Source organism: Centroberyx gerrardi, chromosome 8, assembly GCF_048128805.1.
Source record: "Centroberyx gerrardi isolate f3 chromosome 8, fCenGer3.hap1.cur.20231027, whole genome shotgun sequence".
NCBI classification, from domain to species: domain Eukaryota; kingdom Metazoa; phylum Chordata; class Actinopteri; order Beryciformes; family Berycidae; genus Centroberyx; species Centroberyx gerrardi.
The window spans coordinates 30,502,647-30,517,828 of NC_136004.1; the positions used below are offsets into that span (position 1 = coordinate 30,502,647).

Below are 15,182 nucleotides of genomic sequence, written 5' to 3' on the forward strand. Positions count from 1 at the left end.
AAAGCACCATTTAAAAAGTATGTGATACATATATATATATATATCCCACGCTGGCTTATATTCGCCTACAGGTCGCTGGCCTTGGAGCAATAATTCAAACTGCATGTGAAATCTGCAAAATACAATATTCTTTAACTACATTTTACTCTCAGGTCACAGAACGTGGACGAAAGTGTGAGAAAAACAGCACATGGTATCAGAGGAATATTTTGGGGTAAATTTCAATATAAAAAATATCTCTAAATGAATTTAGTACAGGCTGTCACTTACCTAGAACAGGATCACGGCCAATTTAAAGTGTTTCTCTTTAGAAATAACATCAACATTATTGCTTAATTACCTTGGAGAGGATTCAAAAACAGACTGTAAAACAGTTACGAGTGATGCCTTTCCCAGCAATGTCCACTTATTAATCAAGTTTTTTTTCTGCTCTCCGCTGCAGAGCGCTGATTAAAAGGCAAGCTACACTGTAATTGATAATGGGAAAATCACTTAAAAGTAGAGCCAAGAAGGGTAGGAGCTTTACTTTGTATGTGAACCAAATCTTTCATTTATTCCCTCCGTGTTTCAAGAACAGGTGCCTTAGTATTCAAAATGAGTGACTGAAGAAGAAGCCAAAAGGGAAAAGACTACGCTCCCTTATTACACATGTGGTGTTGACATTCATTTTCAACAGATGTGCCTGGCTTAGACAAAGTTCCATGCATTTAGTTGTGCATTGCTAGGTGCTAATCTGGTTTGGTAACGGTTTCTGTAAATATATGTCAAAATCATTCTGCAAGATAAGATGTCATCAAGGTGAAATAGCTGATACTGTGCACCAGTCAAATCTAGGGGCTCTGGGCCACACGTTTCAGGACGCCAGGCTTCGTAACGTTCTCCACATGGACACAGAGCTGGGAAAAGGAGCGGGCTAACTGTGGATATAACGTCCCAGTGTTCCTTTGCAACATTTCCCTGGATCCTGTTAGGACAAGATGAAAGGCTTTGTGGCCTAATATCACTGTAACTGCAGGTGTGTTGGCTCCCATTACACCAGTGTCACTGATGTTCAGAGAAGTTGGGAGGGGAATAAAACAACGGCTAGACATCTGCACCTTTGGATAAGCATCTGAGAGTTCAATCAAATTCAACACCTATCAGGTAAATGTTTGGATACCTCCAAAACCCCTGTGTGTGTGTGTGTGTGTGTGTGTGTGCCGGTGAATGGTCTTATCAGGAGTCTGTTCTGGCTTGTCATCAAACGAGATACAACCGCAAGGCTTTATCAGGAATGAGAACAACATCTCTGTGATCACTTTCCTCAGGAGGGGCAGTTTATAGTCGTTTGTAGTTTGTCATTTGCCTTCTTGATGTTGAGTTTTTAGACTTGAATTTAGATATATGGGCAGGCCTTGTCCAAATAAAAGCCCTATTCGCTCGGGACTGGTATTATGCAGGGGCCTCATGTAACTGATGGATTAACCCCAACCTCTGTGTTTTGTGAAATTCAAGCGCACCACAGATTGTAAAATGTCCCGATTTGTCACAAAACAACCTGCGCAAAAATGCATCCAAAACCTTCCTCTATAGATTCCACTACTGCCTCCAATTTTCATGACAGGAGGAAGACAGGAATTCTGCGTCAAAAAGAAATTGCATACCAAGTTTAACTAGTTTCACATTTTACATCTTAGCATTTAGCTGACTCATTCAGCAACTTACAGTGAGCAGAAAGCGGTTCACTGTGTTGCTCGAGGACACATGGGTGTTGACGGACACACATAGACTATTATAGGAATTAAACGTCTCCAACCATAAGCAGGGAGGTCAGAGGTCAGGGTCAGCTACAGAGCAGCACCCCTGCTCAATGACACTTCGAGAAAAACATTTGAATAAAACTGGCCTGAGGATTGACTTAAAGCAATATTCCACTTAGTTTTAACATAGGGGTTATTTTGTAGAGTTTGTAGCGTTCAGATTTTTACCACCCATTCATTTGAATGAGGCCACGAAAATAAAAATAAAAAGCCTGAAAACTGACATTCAACACGTTTGTGAACAGATTCAACAATAGATCCCGCTTTTAAGACAATAAAGCAAATTCTTGCTTTACACTAAAATTTGTATTTAAAAATAAAAGTAGATCCGGTCTCCCAAACAGGAAATATCTCTCCTAAATGCCGCCGCTATGTTCTCTTCTATCAATAAAAATGCTATTTGGCGAAATTCTGTTCTAAAACGTTGGACCCACAGTCCATTGAAACCAGCTCACACTGCAACAAATGCGGTGAAGGCTGCAGACAGCTTGCCTAAACGACTATATCCTCCACCGTAGATGAGAAGTTAATAGGATGAACACACAGAACGTAACAATAACGTTTGACCTGTGGCGGGTGTTAATTTCCCGCCCCCTGACAGACAGACAGACACACAGACACCTTGGAGAGCGTGGTGCGAAGTGAACTCACATCGTCTTGTTGGACAGAGCGTTGGCCTCCGCTGCCTCTGCGGCCTCGGCAGCTGCTCTCCTTGCCTCGAATTTCCTCTTGCTCAGGACATTGCCTCCCTTGTAGCCAAGCTCCACCAGCTGGCGGGCCAACTCCCTGCTCTGGAGGAGAAGTGAAGAGGAGACAGTCAGTCAAGGAGAGAGCGCTCTGCCTACAGCCAGGGCTGGAAAGTCTCAGAGATTCTCCGTTTTTTGGGATTTTGGCGACATCTTTGGTGCCAAGCGGTCAGTGCTGCGGTGTTTCTGCACGGCACTTCCCAGAGATCACTTGGCAGTCAGTGTGGGCGGTACTGTGACGTTTTTTTTTCCCTTGGATTTTCTATCGATGAAGTTTGAGTTATAGGTACCACATTTTCTTTGCCTGTTCAGCCACGGTGGCTATCGCTGCTCATGCTAACTACCCAGTTCTTCTATTTATTCCGAGCAAACTGTTGTTGCTGCTGCCGGGGAACACATCACTTCCTGTGCAGCAGGAAAGAGCTACCCCAGACGCCCGAGTAACAAAACGGACATTCGTTTATATGGAAATGTTGCAATTGTAACTTAAAAAAATAGATTGAAACGCACACCAGTATTAGTGGGGTGCTGGCTCACAGGAACAAAGCTTCAAAGTAAAAAATTGCAGCCGGACTCCCATAGCTCCGATGTAAAGTTCTTTGTTGTCTTTAAAAAAACGTTTCGACAGCAACACTGTCTTCGTCAGGGTATAAAGCAAAATGTCACTGTCGACTCCCATCAGGCATTATTGACAGGCATCAATAATCATTACAACACAGGTGGTAGTACCCATAGTCTAATTAGTAGAGAGTACTAGACATAGAAATAGAACACACAGAGGTATGACCCAAAGTAACCTCAATAAAAACAATAGAGAGGCAATTCTAGAACAATTTTGTATTGAATTGCCTCTCTATTGTTTTAACTACTACTATCACCTGTGGTCTAATGATTGATGCCTGTCTTGTATTTAGGGGAGTTGACAGACATTTTGCTTTACACCCCGACATGTTGTTTTTTGAGACAATAAAGAATTCTGCATCAAAGCTATGGGAGAACGGCTACAATCTTTTACTTTGCAAATTGTTACTTAAACATGAGCCCGAGCCAAATGCTGGTAAATTTTTGCTGTGGCTAATAAGTTTATCCACTCTACCGGCCACAGACAGGTAATCAACCAACACTTACAGCAAGTTTAAATTTTGCTCAGTCAGCATACTGAGTACCCACGACATCCTGGGTTTGAGTTTAGCCTGGGACCTTTGTCGCCCCGTTTCTCTCTCTGTAAATCTTTCCTGTCTCTCTTCACTGAGTACTGTCAGATGAAGGTAAAACGGCACATAACTAGTCAATTTGGGGACTTACCAGCCACTGTGGCCTGAAGATATAAATATCAGTTCCCTGCCCTGCCTATATCCCATGGAATGTGGAAGTGATGATTAGCTTTACAACTCTACAGACTTTAGATTTAGTTTTGTTTTGTTTTGTGGTGGCAATGTGATTTCACACATGTGCAGAGGTCCATTAATTTTCCAATCTTGGGATACGTTTTTTCGAATCTGAATCCCACAGTGTTTGAGTTTGTGTGTCAGGATGTCTTCAGGGATTGTAAACTACATTATTGTAATCTCTGTTTGCAGACCCACCGTCATTAAGGCCAAGTCATAAAGTCATCATCCAGAACCAAATCTTACTGTCAAATCCTGCGGCTGGTTAGATCAAAGCTTTGCCACATGTCATCCTACCCAAACCCCAGCGCTCATGCAGCCAGGCCTCTGTGTCCGCACCAGGGAGGAAAAGTTATATTTTCCTTCAACTTTGATGTGGCTTACCAGAAATGAGTCTCAGACATTTGCCGGTCCCAAAATGGCCCTGAAAATCATTGTCTTCATTTTCAAGGCTCATTGAGCGAGACCGTTCGAATAAGCCGCTCCTCACAGTCAGTACACCCGGAGCTGGCCCAAACACTGCTGAGCGTCTACCTTGGCAAAGGCCTTGCTGCATCTGTAGTGATTGTGTAATGTACATACTGTGACTGCTTCAGGCTCTTGAACAATCATACTTTGCCAAAGGCTCTAAACAAGAACATCCAGGAAAAATAGGTTTATAATTAGCAGATTTATCGGCACTTAGGCCTTATCAGCATGACTGCACCGGTTAGACGACCTGGGCTGACTGTGGTGTGTCACAACGCTGGGGTGATTGAGTCTGATAGTGATTGACTGCAGCTGATTATCAGGTCAGATATGAGCTGTTCTCTAACCTCTGTAGACACAGGTGTTCAAACAGAGTGGGCGCTATGGCAGCTATATCATTAGCAATTGTGCCATCTACTGGTCGAAAGCTGACCTAACCTTTTTTGACACTGTCCAATATAGTGTGTCTGCAGTTTTAAGCCTTTTAAAAACATCTTTGACACCAGTTAAAAACATTAACACAATTTTTACCACAAAATTAAACAGACTTATCGAAATATCAAAATATGGTTCAGTGTGACTCCATTGAAATTAAGATTTTTATTCCAAACTGATATATCAACTGTTTGAAAAAACTGACTCCAGCTCTTACAAAATCATACTTGGCATAAATGTAAAGCAGGTTACTATTTAAGTTATGGGTCATCATAAGACCTTTGGTTACAAAATAGTGTTCTTGAGGACAAAATCATATGTGATTTTGAAATACTGACAGATAGGTTTTCAGGTAGCAACATTTTCCTAAAATGAATATAGGCTATACAGTGTTTTGGAATGAAATCCTTCATACCTTCATAACTTACTAGACAAGTAGGAATCCGTGAAAACACACTTAGGCAATTATCTAGACAATTAAAATTAAGTTATTTTAAGGCTTTTTGAGGACCTGTACACACACCTGGACACCCTGCAATATCCTGCCAGGAGTTTGGGCCTTACTAACCTCATGACTGTACCAGAGAAATGTTGGTTTAGTTAAAGTGGGCCCAATTAGGTGTCAGGGTTGTGGTGACCAATGTTGATTTTGGGGGAACAGCATCGACATAGTTAGTAATCAGTATTGAAATTATGCTGGTCATTCAGCGACGACAAGCCTTTATGCCAAGAGGTAAGCGCTGATAACTGGACCAGCAAGGGAACCGGTCTATAGGGATTCACCACCTTGTTCATATCCAGGCCCCCAAATACTATTTAGACCAGTGGTACTCAACCTGGGAGTCAGGACCCCCCATGGGGTCGCGAGATAATTTGAGTGGGTCATGACATAATCTGTAGGGCTGGAGTCAAATTTGATAATCTCTGATAATCAAATGAACCTGAAATGGGAAAATCTTCAATATTTTTGGTTGACAGGGGTCATGAGTAGGCATTGCTTCGTTTTAAGGGGTCACGAGACAAAAAGGTTGAGAACCACTGCTTTAGACAACAGATCATTTTTTTCACCCTACATTCCTGCATTTTAGAACATTTTTGTTGTTTGTCTCTAATGCTTTGAGGAGACAAGAGTAGGGTTAGAGTGAAAGAGTGAAACCTCTAATCCAGGTAATCATTCTAATACATTTTCTCACAGTGCTGACTTCAAGTGAATTACATTTTTAACAAATTTTAATTTTGTTCAAGACCCCTGGGAACCCCTTCAAGGACTCTTGGGGTTCCTAGATCCCAGCTTGGGAACCACCTGGCTCGTGGCCTCCCATGTGGGAGAACCTGAACCTGTGTGTGACTGCCACCTAGCCTGCGTCTACAAAACTACACCAACAAAACTTAACCCAATGCAAAGACCACACAGTATTTCTGCCACATACATTGCATGCACGCAGCAAAAGTTAACTTGTGCTCAGAAAATGAAACTTTGAATGACGTTAGAGAGCCGAACAAGAATTTCGAAAAAACACTTGTTTCTAGACTTCCAAATAAGTTAATTTAACCAACTGTAGTTGCCCCGACACATGCCGTGCTCTCTTTGTATGGTGACACTGTATCGCCAAACTCCATTCAACATTCTGGCAGTGTGTTGCCTCGCTCATCGGCAAACGTGCATACCTGGTAGAACATTAATTACGAGAATTTACGAATAGTTAGGAACCACTGTTCAATTCGGCCAACATGCAATACACCAATCCGTACTCACTCCAATAAAACGCCAACTTTTAGAACTGGTTTGCCTGTTACTCACACAGTCTCCTCCCACTGTAATACAAAGTGGAGGTCGGTACAGGTTTGAACCAATTGTAAACGTTGAATTTTGACGGTAGTAAATCCTGGCTGGTGGATTGGGTAGATGCCGAATTGAAGAGTGGATCCAAACAATTCAGAAAAGGTTTAAAGTCATGTTCTAGCTAATTGTATGGACGGTTGCCGATATAAGCATGGCAACGTTAAACTGCCAGTTTAGTGAATGCAGTGTGACGCGACTTTCTCTCCATACATACAAGGCTAACTAAACTAGTTACTAACGTTAGCCGGCGTACTTACATCTAAGTAAAACAAATCCAAAGGTGTGACTTTGGAGTCGAGATAATCCTCGTAGGTGTTAAACAGTGTCACGGAATCGTCGAAAGAAGCGGTTATGTTGTCCTCCATCTTCCCTGCGTTGATGTTGTATCATTTTAGAACTATCGGCTGCTATAGCAACCACGCTGTATCGAAGGAGCGTGGTGGCGGCGGGCGGCACTGTTACGAATGCCGCGTTCAAGTCAAGTTGGATTTACCGTAAATACGAGTTTCACTCTGGGGGATAAAACCCGTTCACAGCCTCCTACTGCTAGGCTATGAACAAGTAGGACATGTGGGAATTTTTTGTGGGCTCTGATATCTCCCACTGCAGCAAAGATGATGAAAATCAAAATGATCAATTATATTCTCAGTAATACAATCAAGTGTACTTACCAAAAGCGAGTAATATCTGCTACAGTTCATTTATGGTATTTTAAATTCATAAAAAAAATATATTCTTGATGTTCCAATGAGTTAAACACCCAAGCGCTTCCAAGTTAGCAATGAGATGTCATCATATCCTTCGTCTGATGTGACTTGAACGCAGCATAATGAAAGGGAATATGGGCATGTGCCATTCAATAAGTGGCTTACACCCAAACCTTTCCAAACTTGTTTCCTAACTTTTTCATGTGAAGAACCAAACAGACACACTTTAGACCTCATTTGATAAGAATAGAGAGAGATTTATTGGTTATGATTCAGTAGGCTATAGAGCTGATACTCAAAGTCTGGCCTGCAGGTGACATAGAGGCCGCAAAAACATTCTTGGTGGCCCCCCAAGAGTCCTCTAAATCACATAGACGCACTATGAAACCAGCCTAAATGTATGAAATTGATAGATGAATATTATTAACCCAGTATTTTCTCTTAAACACATCAACTCACAGTACTTGTACTTATTTGCATTTCTATGTTTATTGGTGTAGCCTGCATAATGGAAACAGTTCAATGTGTGCTAATAGAGCTCCAATGAATATGTGGCATTTAAAAAAGTTTATATTGCTACTGATAAGATAACACATGAATAATTGCAAATTGTATGGTAACTGATGTGATTTCAATTAATGTGTAGGGTAATTCATGTAAATACACATTAAAAATAATGTATGATTTATTGTTTGTATTACACAATACATTGCACACATACAGTATACAACATACCTGTTTTGAACTTCTATCATTATACCTTTAAAAAATACCTCCCCTACCAAAAATACAAACACTTTAAATTAAATTAAATGAAAACTAAACTAAAACTAAATAAAAATTGAAAACTATGTAAAAAAAAAAATCCATCCCATATCCATGCTCCACTTTACTGCAACAGCCACTATTCTTTCTCAAATGTTGTAGAACTCAGTAGGGTTTGACCGTAAAACAGGGGTTTTTGACGGTCGATACTGATACCAATATATTGGGATTTAAGCTGCCAATGTTTGATTTTTAATTTTGACTATTTCAATGCCAACAAATTCCAAAAATTACAAGGATTCAGTGTTTCCCCATATAACTTTATTCCTGGCAGGCTGGAAAAACCTCTGAAACAGTCATGGGACAATAAGACTCTCCATTAAAACTCATGCTGATGAAATTCTGTGGCATGTTAGCAGCTCCTTAGAGCAGGGTGAGGCTTCACTGCAGGTTTTAGTCTGACACCTCTGAAGCTGCTGAGTAAAATCACATCCTCACCTCCATATCAACTGACTGGCTGATATCCAACTGTTCCTGAAATGCCAATATCAGCCACATATACTGCATTGTCAAACTGATATACTGGTCTAACCCTACAAAGCTTTAAACTTTTTCCACTTACTACTAGGAGCAGCTGATAGTGTAACTAATTAAAAAAAATGAATGCCATACAGTTTGTGACATGGACCCAAGAAAAATAAATCACTGTTGTCACGGGGATGCCCGATGCCCTATATTAACATACACCGCCAAACATTACCTGCATTAACTTTCATTTCTTTACCATAGATTACATCTTGGTGCCACTAAGAGATGTTAGTTAAGTGTTACTGTGTTTTGGTTTTGATTGTTAGATTCTCGCATTTTCATTGTAGTCTGTGTCTCACTGCAGTGTTCCAGCCATACTGGGAGCCTACCATAGAGATATAACAGTGTATAATAGTGTTATATCTCTATGGAGCCTACCGGCACTGGCGTTATTTAACATTCCCGCCTGCATTGTTGACGTAATTCCGCAATCTATACACATTATATAATTCATTCAAAAGTGAAATAAAGAAGCGGAGACATTTCATTATTTATCATGTTTAATGAAACAGTTTGCAAATTACTCTTACCCCGTGTATTTTTCTTCTCCTGCACTTGACAGTTCCAGTTTTAGACCCGGAGTGCGAAACTGAGGCGGAGGAGTCCAACCTCATTTGTAGAGAGGGGCGGCAGTGGAATGTGCCACGTGTGGTTGAGTAGAGGGGGGTCCAAATTGATAAAAGTATACATCTATTTTTTTATGCATCAGACTGATGATAGGGTCATTGCAATTTATTATGTTTGTAACGTGGTTATATCAATGTGATAATAATTGTATTGAGTCAGACCCTTGATGTATTGTTGCATTAATTGAAGACTAATTATGTTGTGTCTTCATAGGAGGGGCTTAGAGTATATAGGAGGCCAGCACCCATGGGTGCCCGCTCACTCTGCCTCGCTCCAGCCAGGAATTGGGACCAGGACTGCTGGCCTAATAGCATAGGGCCCACGTCAGGGGCTTACCTATGTTTTGGTTTATAGCTTAGTTCTGCCTTTGTTATTTTTGTAGTTTTCTTGATTCATTATCTATTTCTTTTATTTTTCTTTTCAAAACATTTTGAGTATTTTTCATTTTTGTGTTTTTTTTGTAAATACTCCTGGTTTCTCCACAATAAATCCCACGTGGTGATATTGAAGCCTGCCTCAGCCTGTGCCTTCCTCTTCTACCCACTCGCCATCCTAACAACTGTCATCCAGTATTTTGAAGGTTTAGCTTAATATTGTCATATTCCAGGTAGTTTAAGTATTTCCCGTATAGAAAGTTAACTTGTCAGTGGACGTTAGCTGGAGTTAGCTTAACCGCTAACTGTGGACATAGTTTACGTTATGTTAATAAGACACCACAGCGAAGAGATTAAATATGCTGAAGAAGTACCTTTTTAACTTGATGCCAACACAAAATATTTTGCTGTTGTAAAACATGACTTTCCCCCCTTCTCAACCATTTAAATTATTGTAGAGCGTGTCGTTTTGATTGCATTTGAAATGCTTCGTGCAACAGTAAAGTTGCATGAACCTCATGCAACTTGCAACTCACCAACACAACCAAGTTGCATGAATAGATTCACTGTGTAACGCCGGCCTTCACACCTTCTGATGGCTGAAAAGGAAATAAATTATAAACTTTCCAAACAATTCCTCTCAGAGCTGCAGCAGCAGTGCAGCAGAATGTAAGTCCACTGTAAAGCCTACATCTGTATGTAGGGTGTGTTGTATCTGATAAACTTCTTTCAGCTCAACTTACAATTCATCTTGGGCCTAAAACTGGAATAATGCACCACATGACAAAGTTATCCAGCCGAATGATGTCACTGCCTAAATCCTGGCAAATGCACACTATCTGGCAACTTTATTGACTGTAAAGTATAGAATAAATGTTCAGTGGGAATGTTCTAGTCTCCGTTTACATTAATACTGTGTGACTCTTGGCTGTCATTATCATCTTTTATTATCATTTTGTTTAATTTTCTCACGCAGCATGACTTTTAATGGCTCTGCAATGACGTACACGGAAAGTGAGGTAACGATGAAAAATATTGTTATGAATATGCTCTCATGCAACAGCCATGTAACTTTCAGCGTGATCATATCCACGGTTAATATGAGCACAGACAGATTCCCGACAGGTTTAGAGAGGAGAGGACAGTGAGGTGGAAGCTGGATCCGCTCCTTCAAGATCAGCTTCAAACAAAGACTGTCACGCAAACCTAACCTCCTGTCTGACTGTTTTCTTACTTAGAAATAAAGATCCACTTCATTATTTATAAGCATTATGAATAATGCACGCATGGCCTGTTCTGTTTTGAATTCTCTTTTCCATGGTGCAAATATACACAATTACTCTTTCTTCTTCTGTCTCATGTTGCCTAATTTTCTTATGAATGTACTGTATGTCTGATTTTAAATCAGTAACAATCTTGATAAAAAGTAATTGTCCTATTACAGTTTAGTTTGGTTCTGTTGTCAGCTGGATGAGCTGAGATGTTCAACAAAGAAATACAAGTAAATACAGAAATACATGTTGGCGCTGTTGGGCGAAAACCTTGTGTCTCCAAAATGTCAACTTTTCAGGAATGAAGAAAAACAGCCTTGTTTTTCAGTTGATGACAATGCATTTTGGATTTTATCTGATGGGTTTTGAATGGGTTTTATAAGAGAATTTTCTCAACCCACAGAGGAGCATGGAATCCTTCAATTGAAGTGAAAACATGAAAATAAACAAAATTGGAGATGTGAGGTTTTCACCCAGTTGAAGGAATTGGAGGAAACAATGGTCACTTGGTGTAATTTGCTCATTCCTGCTATTTCCAGAAAAATGGGCTGATTGTGGAAAAGGGAACCCACTTGAAGTAAAAAGACACATTTTTCACTTCAAATATGATTATTTTAGTTTTTTTTACTATCCTATCACTAGTATATTATAGGTTTATAAATTTAAAATCTTGTACAATTGTGATCTAAGCAATACATGGTGCCGCGGCTGGCTAATATCGAATATTGGCCCGAGCCTATTGTCAGGGCACTTATGACTCTGACTCTTGCACTCCTGCTTGTAATATATAAGCTTTTTCTGCTGTTGCACTCATGGTAAGTCACTCTGGATTACAGTGTCAGCTAAATGTCTAACATGTAAATGTGCGTCCCATACAACAGGAAAGTGTAACAGGGATCATCTAACGCAGCCTCCATGTTGTTCCTGTGACTGGGGCAATGTTAAACATAATTACAGCAGTCAGTGAACAGGGGAAGCAGTGATAAAACATTCATATGTGATATTGCACGACAGGAGACAGATTGCGGGCTGCTGTTGTATCGGCTCTCCTGGGGTTTCTACATCTTTGACTGGATTAGAATTTCTCAAGGTTTTTTGGTAATTTTAGATAAATTAGACCTCATAGATTAAGATAAACTAATTCCTGAGAAAACGGCACAAGTCAAAGAGAGGGAAAGATCTAGCTGAGTGAATGCAGGTTCTCCAGGCAAAGAGAAATCATGTGAAGTAGAGGATGTCATTCTAAGATGTATAACTTCTCAGGAAGTGATTTTTCCTCTCTAGAATCTGATTGGCCGGCCCTGTCCAAGCCCTGCGGGTGAATAGCTGCGGTGCTGGCCTCCTGTTGATTGGGCTTCCTTTTAGCCAATCAATAATCCTTTTTGGGCCGCTGGTTAGAGGTTAGAGAAGTGGACTTGTGACTGGAATGTTGAATCCTGGACTAGCTGGGAAAATCTGTGCTGAAAAAGAGTGTGCATTGCTCAGTCCACCCTCCCTGGATAAATAAAGGTTTAAAAAAAAAAACACATTTTACAGACTGGTTCCTCAAAGCAGCTGTTTCCATCAAGTTTTGAAATGTTACAGAAAACAAAATGCCAATTAGGTGCATTTCATTCAGCTGGGTGGAAGTGAATTAATAGGCTTCCTGAAAGTACAAAAAAAATACACATCCAGAGAAAAATGGGAAAAAAACTCAAGAATTGATTGGGAAAGTTGTTACTGGCCGTATTGTGGACTGTCGTCTTAAGACAAAAACACAGAAATGCAAAATAATAATAATAACCATGATGGAGATTTATACATTGGCGTGACAGCAGGTATGATTTTTCTGTGAAGTCATGATGGATGGATATTTGTCTAAAGTCACTTTTGAGCTGTTGTGTTGTGCAGTGAGACTGATCCATTCGTCGGGCCGATCACACCAAGCCGACCCCGTTTATTTATTCGTCAAATGCGTTTCTATCACTATTTATCGCATAGTTTCTTTATATTGGGGAAAATTTTAATCAAATTTTGCTGTTTCCCTGATCAATGTATTCCTTACATCCATGGCCGAATATAAACAAGTTGAAACAAAGGTTTTTTTTTTATTATATTTTATTTATTTATTTATTTATTTTTCTCCTCCACTTTTTTCTTGGCCATCTACTTATTCACTCCATTGTTAGTATTATCGTATTGGTTTTTATTTGTTATCGCTGTCTTCCCTTTCTAATTTTTTATTTGTATTATTATTTTTTGTAATGTGTGTTGTTGTTGTTGTGCAGGGGTTGGGTGGAGCGGTAGGGTGGGTGGGGTAATAATGTGAAAAATGGTGACCTGTAAACCTGGCATTGTGTCTATTGTTTGTTTATGCTTTTCACCAATGAAAACTATTCAAAAAAAATTAATATTTTGCTGTTTCCATTCATTTCCTTTCTACTTTGATACATCACAATTCGCAAAAAAAAACAGTCGGACAGAAACCCCAGCTAGAGACACCAGAGGCAGCCATGATGGAAGATGAGAGACTTTCAGGGGCAGTGGGGTGGTGTAGCGAGCAGAGAGACTTCAACTGGAAGACCCGGGTTCAAGACAACAAGCCTCCGCCCTGCTGAAGTGTCCTCGAGCAAGGGACGCTGCACTGTAGCTGAACCTGACCTCTGACCTCTCTGTTTTTCCCTTTGGGGATTATCAGGGTGTCAGAGAACCTTCCTGGGGTTGGATGTTGGGGAGCAGGATTCCCGCCCATGCTCACTTCTAAAGGAGCTGAACGATGTTAGTCAGTAATCATTGCTCTTGGCTTGGATCGAAGTGAAACGTCTGTCATGACCTCAGTGGGCTTGGAGAATATCAGCCAACCCAAATCTGTCAACACTGGGACGGCCACACCTGTCTTGCATTAGTCGGCCATAGTGATCTTGGATTCCTTGTGTGACCAATTCCTCCTTTATTTTCTTCAATGAGATATACAGTACTGTATATCAAAGTGAACATAGTGCGTTATCTCGGTACAAATGTCCTAATCTTACCACTTGTAACCTGCATAGTAATTAAACCTTTATTGATAGCAGGTAGTTTCTTAAAACACATCCCAAAATTGAATTTACAAGAACCGAGAAGGAACTGTAATACTCAAAAGAATAAAGCCACATTGTAATTTCAGCACAAATCAAAGCACCATGGAAAACAAATTATCAAATACAAATGTATTTGTAATCGAATCAGAGAGAAAACCTCCATGTAGATCTGACACTGATGTGCTGTAATACTGTGTAGGTCTAACCATGCTGCGTTTCACTTCATGCCATATATTATTAGAAAACATATTAATACATACTGCATGTATAACCATTGCCACCATTGATAACCATTGATAGATTTATTTGTAATATTCATATTATATAAAAACTCTTTGCTTCATACATAAGTTTTTATAAAATTTATCAGTACAAAAAATATTTCTTTGGGACGTGAGGAACATATAATGTAATGACAACACAAAAACATCATGGAAAAACAAGTTGAGTGTCAAGATACCTGCAGGTTGTGAATGATTCATGAAACAATTAATAACCCCCAAAATAATTATATTATATTATGTCAGAAAGATGCTCAGTTCATTTGCTACATGTTCTAACTATACACTGATGTATGTCTAGACAAGGACAATCAAAATATCGCGTAACATTTGGAAATGGCCTTATTCTAGTGTATTAACCTGTATATTAACCTTTTTCAAAAAGTATATTTTACACTTTTTAAGCGTTACTTCTCCACTTCTTGTGCACGTTTATGATTTTGGTTATTATGTTTCTGTTACTGGCTTTCTTTTTCATGACTCTGAACTGTTTTTAACCTTGTTGTGAAAGCACTTTGGATTACATTGTTGTATGAAATGTGCTATATAAATAAAATGTGATTGATTTTGATTTAAGAAAGTATTGTAAGTGCACATTAACACTGTGTAAGGACTTGATGAAAATGTACTGTATCGATATGTATTCCCTAATCCCAAACAACACAATGTAAATATGAAGTGTACAGATGTAATTGTACTTACCTTGTGTTGTTACAGGCTTATCAGTAATTATACAGAGAGAGATTTTCATTTCAATACTCAGATTTTCTAGTGTTATTGTGTACTTGCAGTACTTTTCTTTAAGTTAATACACAGGTTCACATATTGGAA

At 39.6% G+C, this 15,182-nt stretch overlaps 1 protein-coding gene across 1 annotated transcript in view; it reads right to left on the bottom strand.

The window, feature by feature from the left end:
* The window catches only part of cfap299 (cilia and flagella associated protein 299), a 76,825-nt gene extending 69,781 nt beyond the window's left edge, over positions 1–7,044 (bottom strand). Inside the window, exons 1-2 of the mRNA XM_071923851.1 lie at positions 6,937–7,044; positions 2,451–2,590 (exon numbers count right to left, since the gene is read on the bottom strand). Coding sequence (XP_071779952.1) covers positions 2,451–2,590; positions 6,937–7,044 — 248 coding nt within the window. The remainder of the gene's footprint in view (positions 1–2,450; positions 2,591–6,936) is intronic.
* Between the last annotated feature and the right edge of the window lie 8,138 nt (positions 7,045–15,182).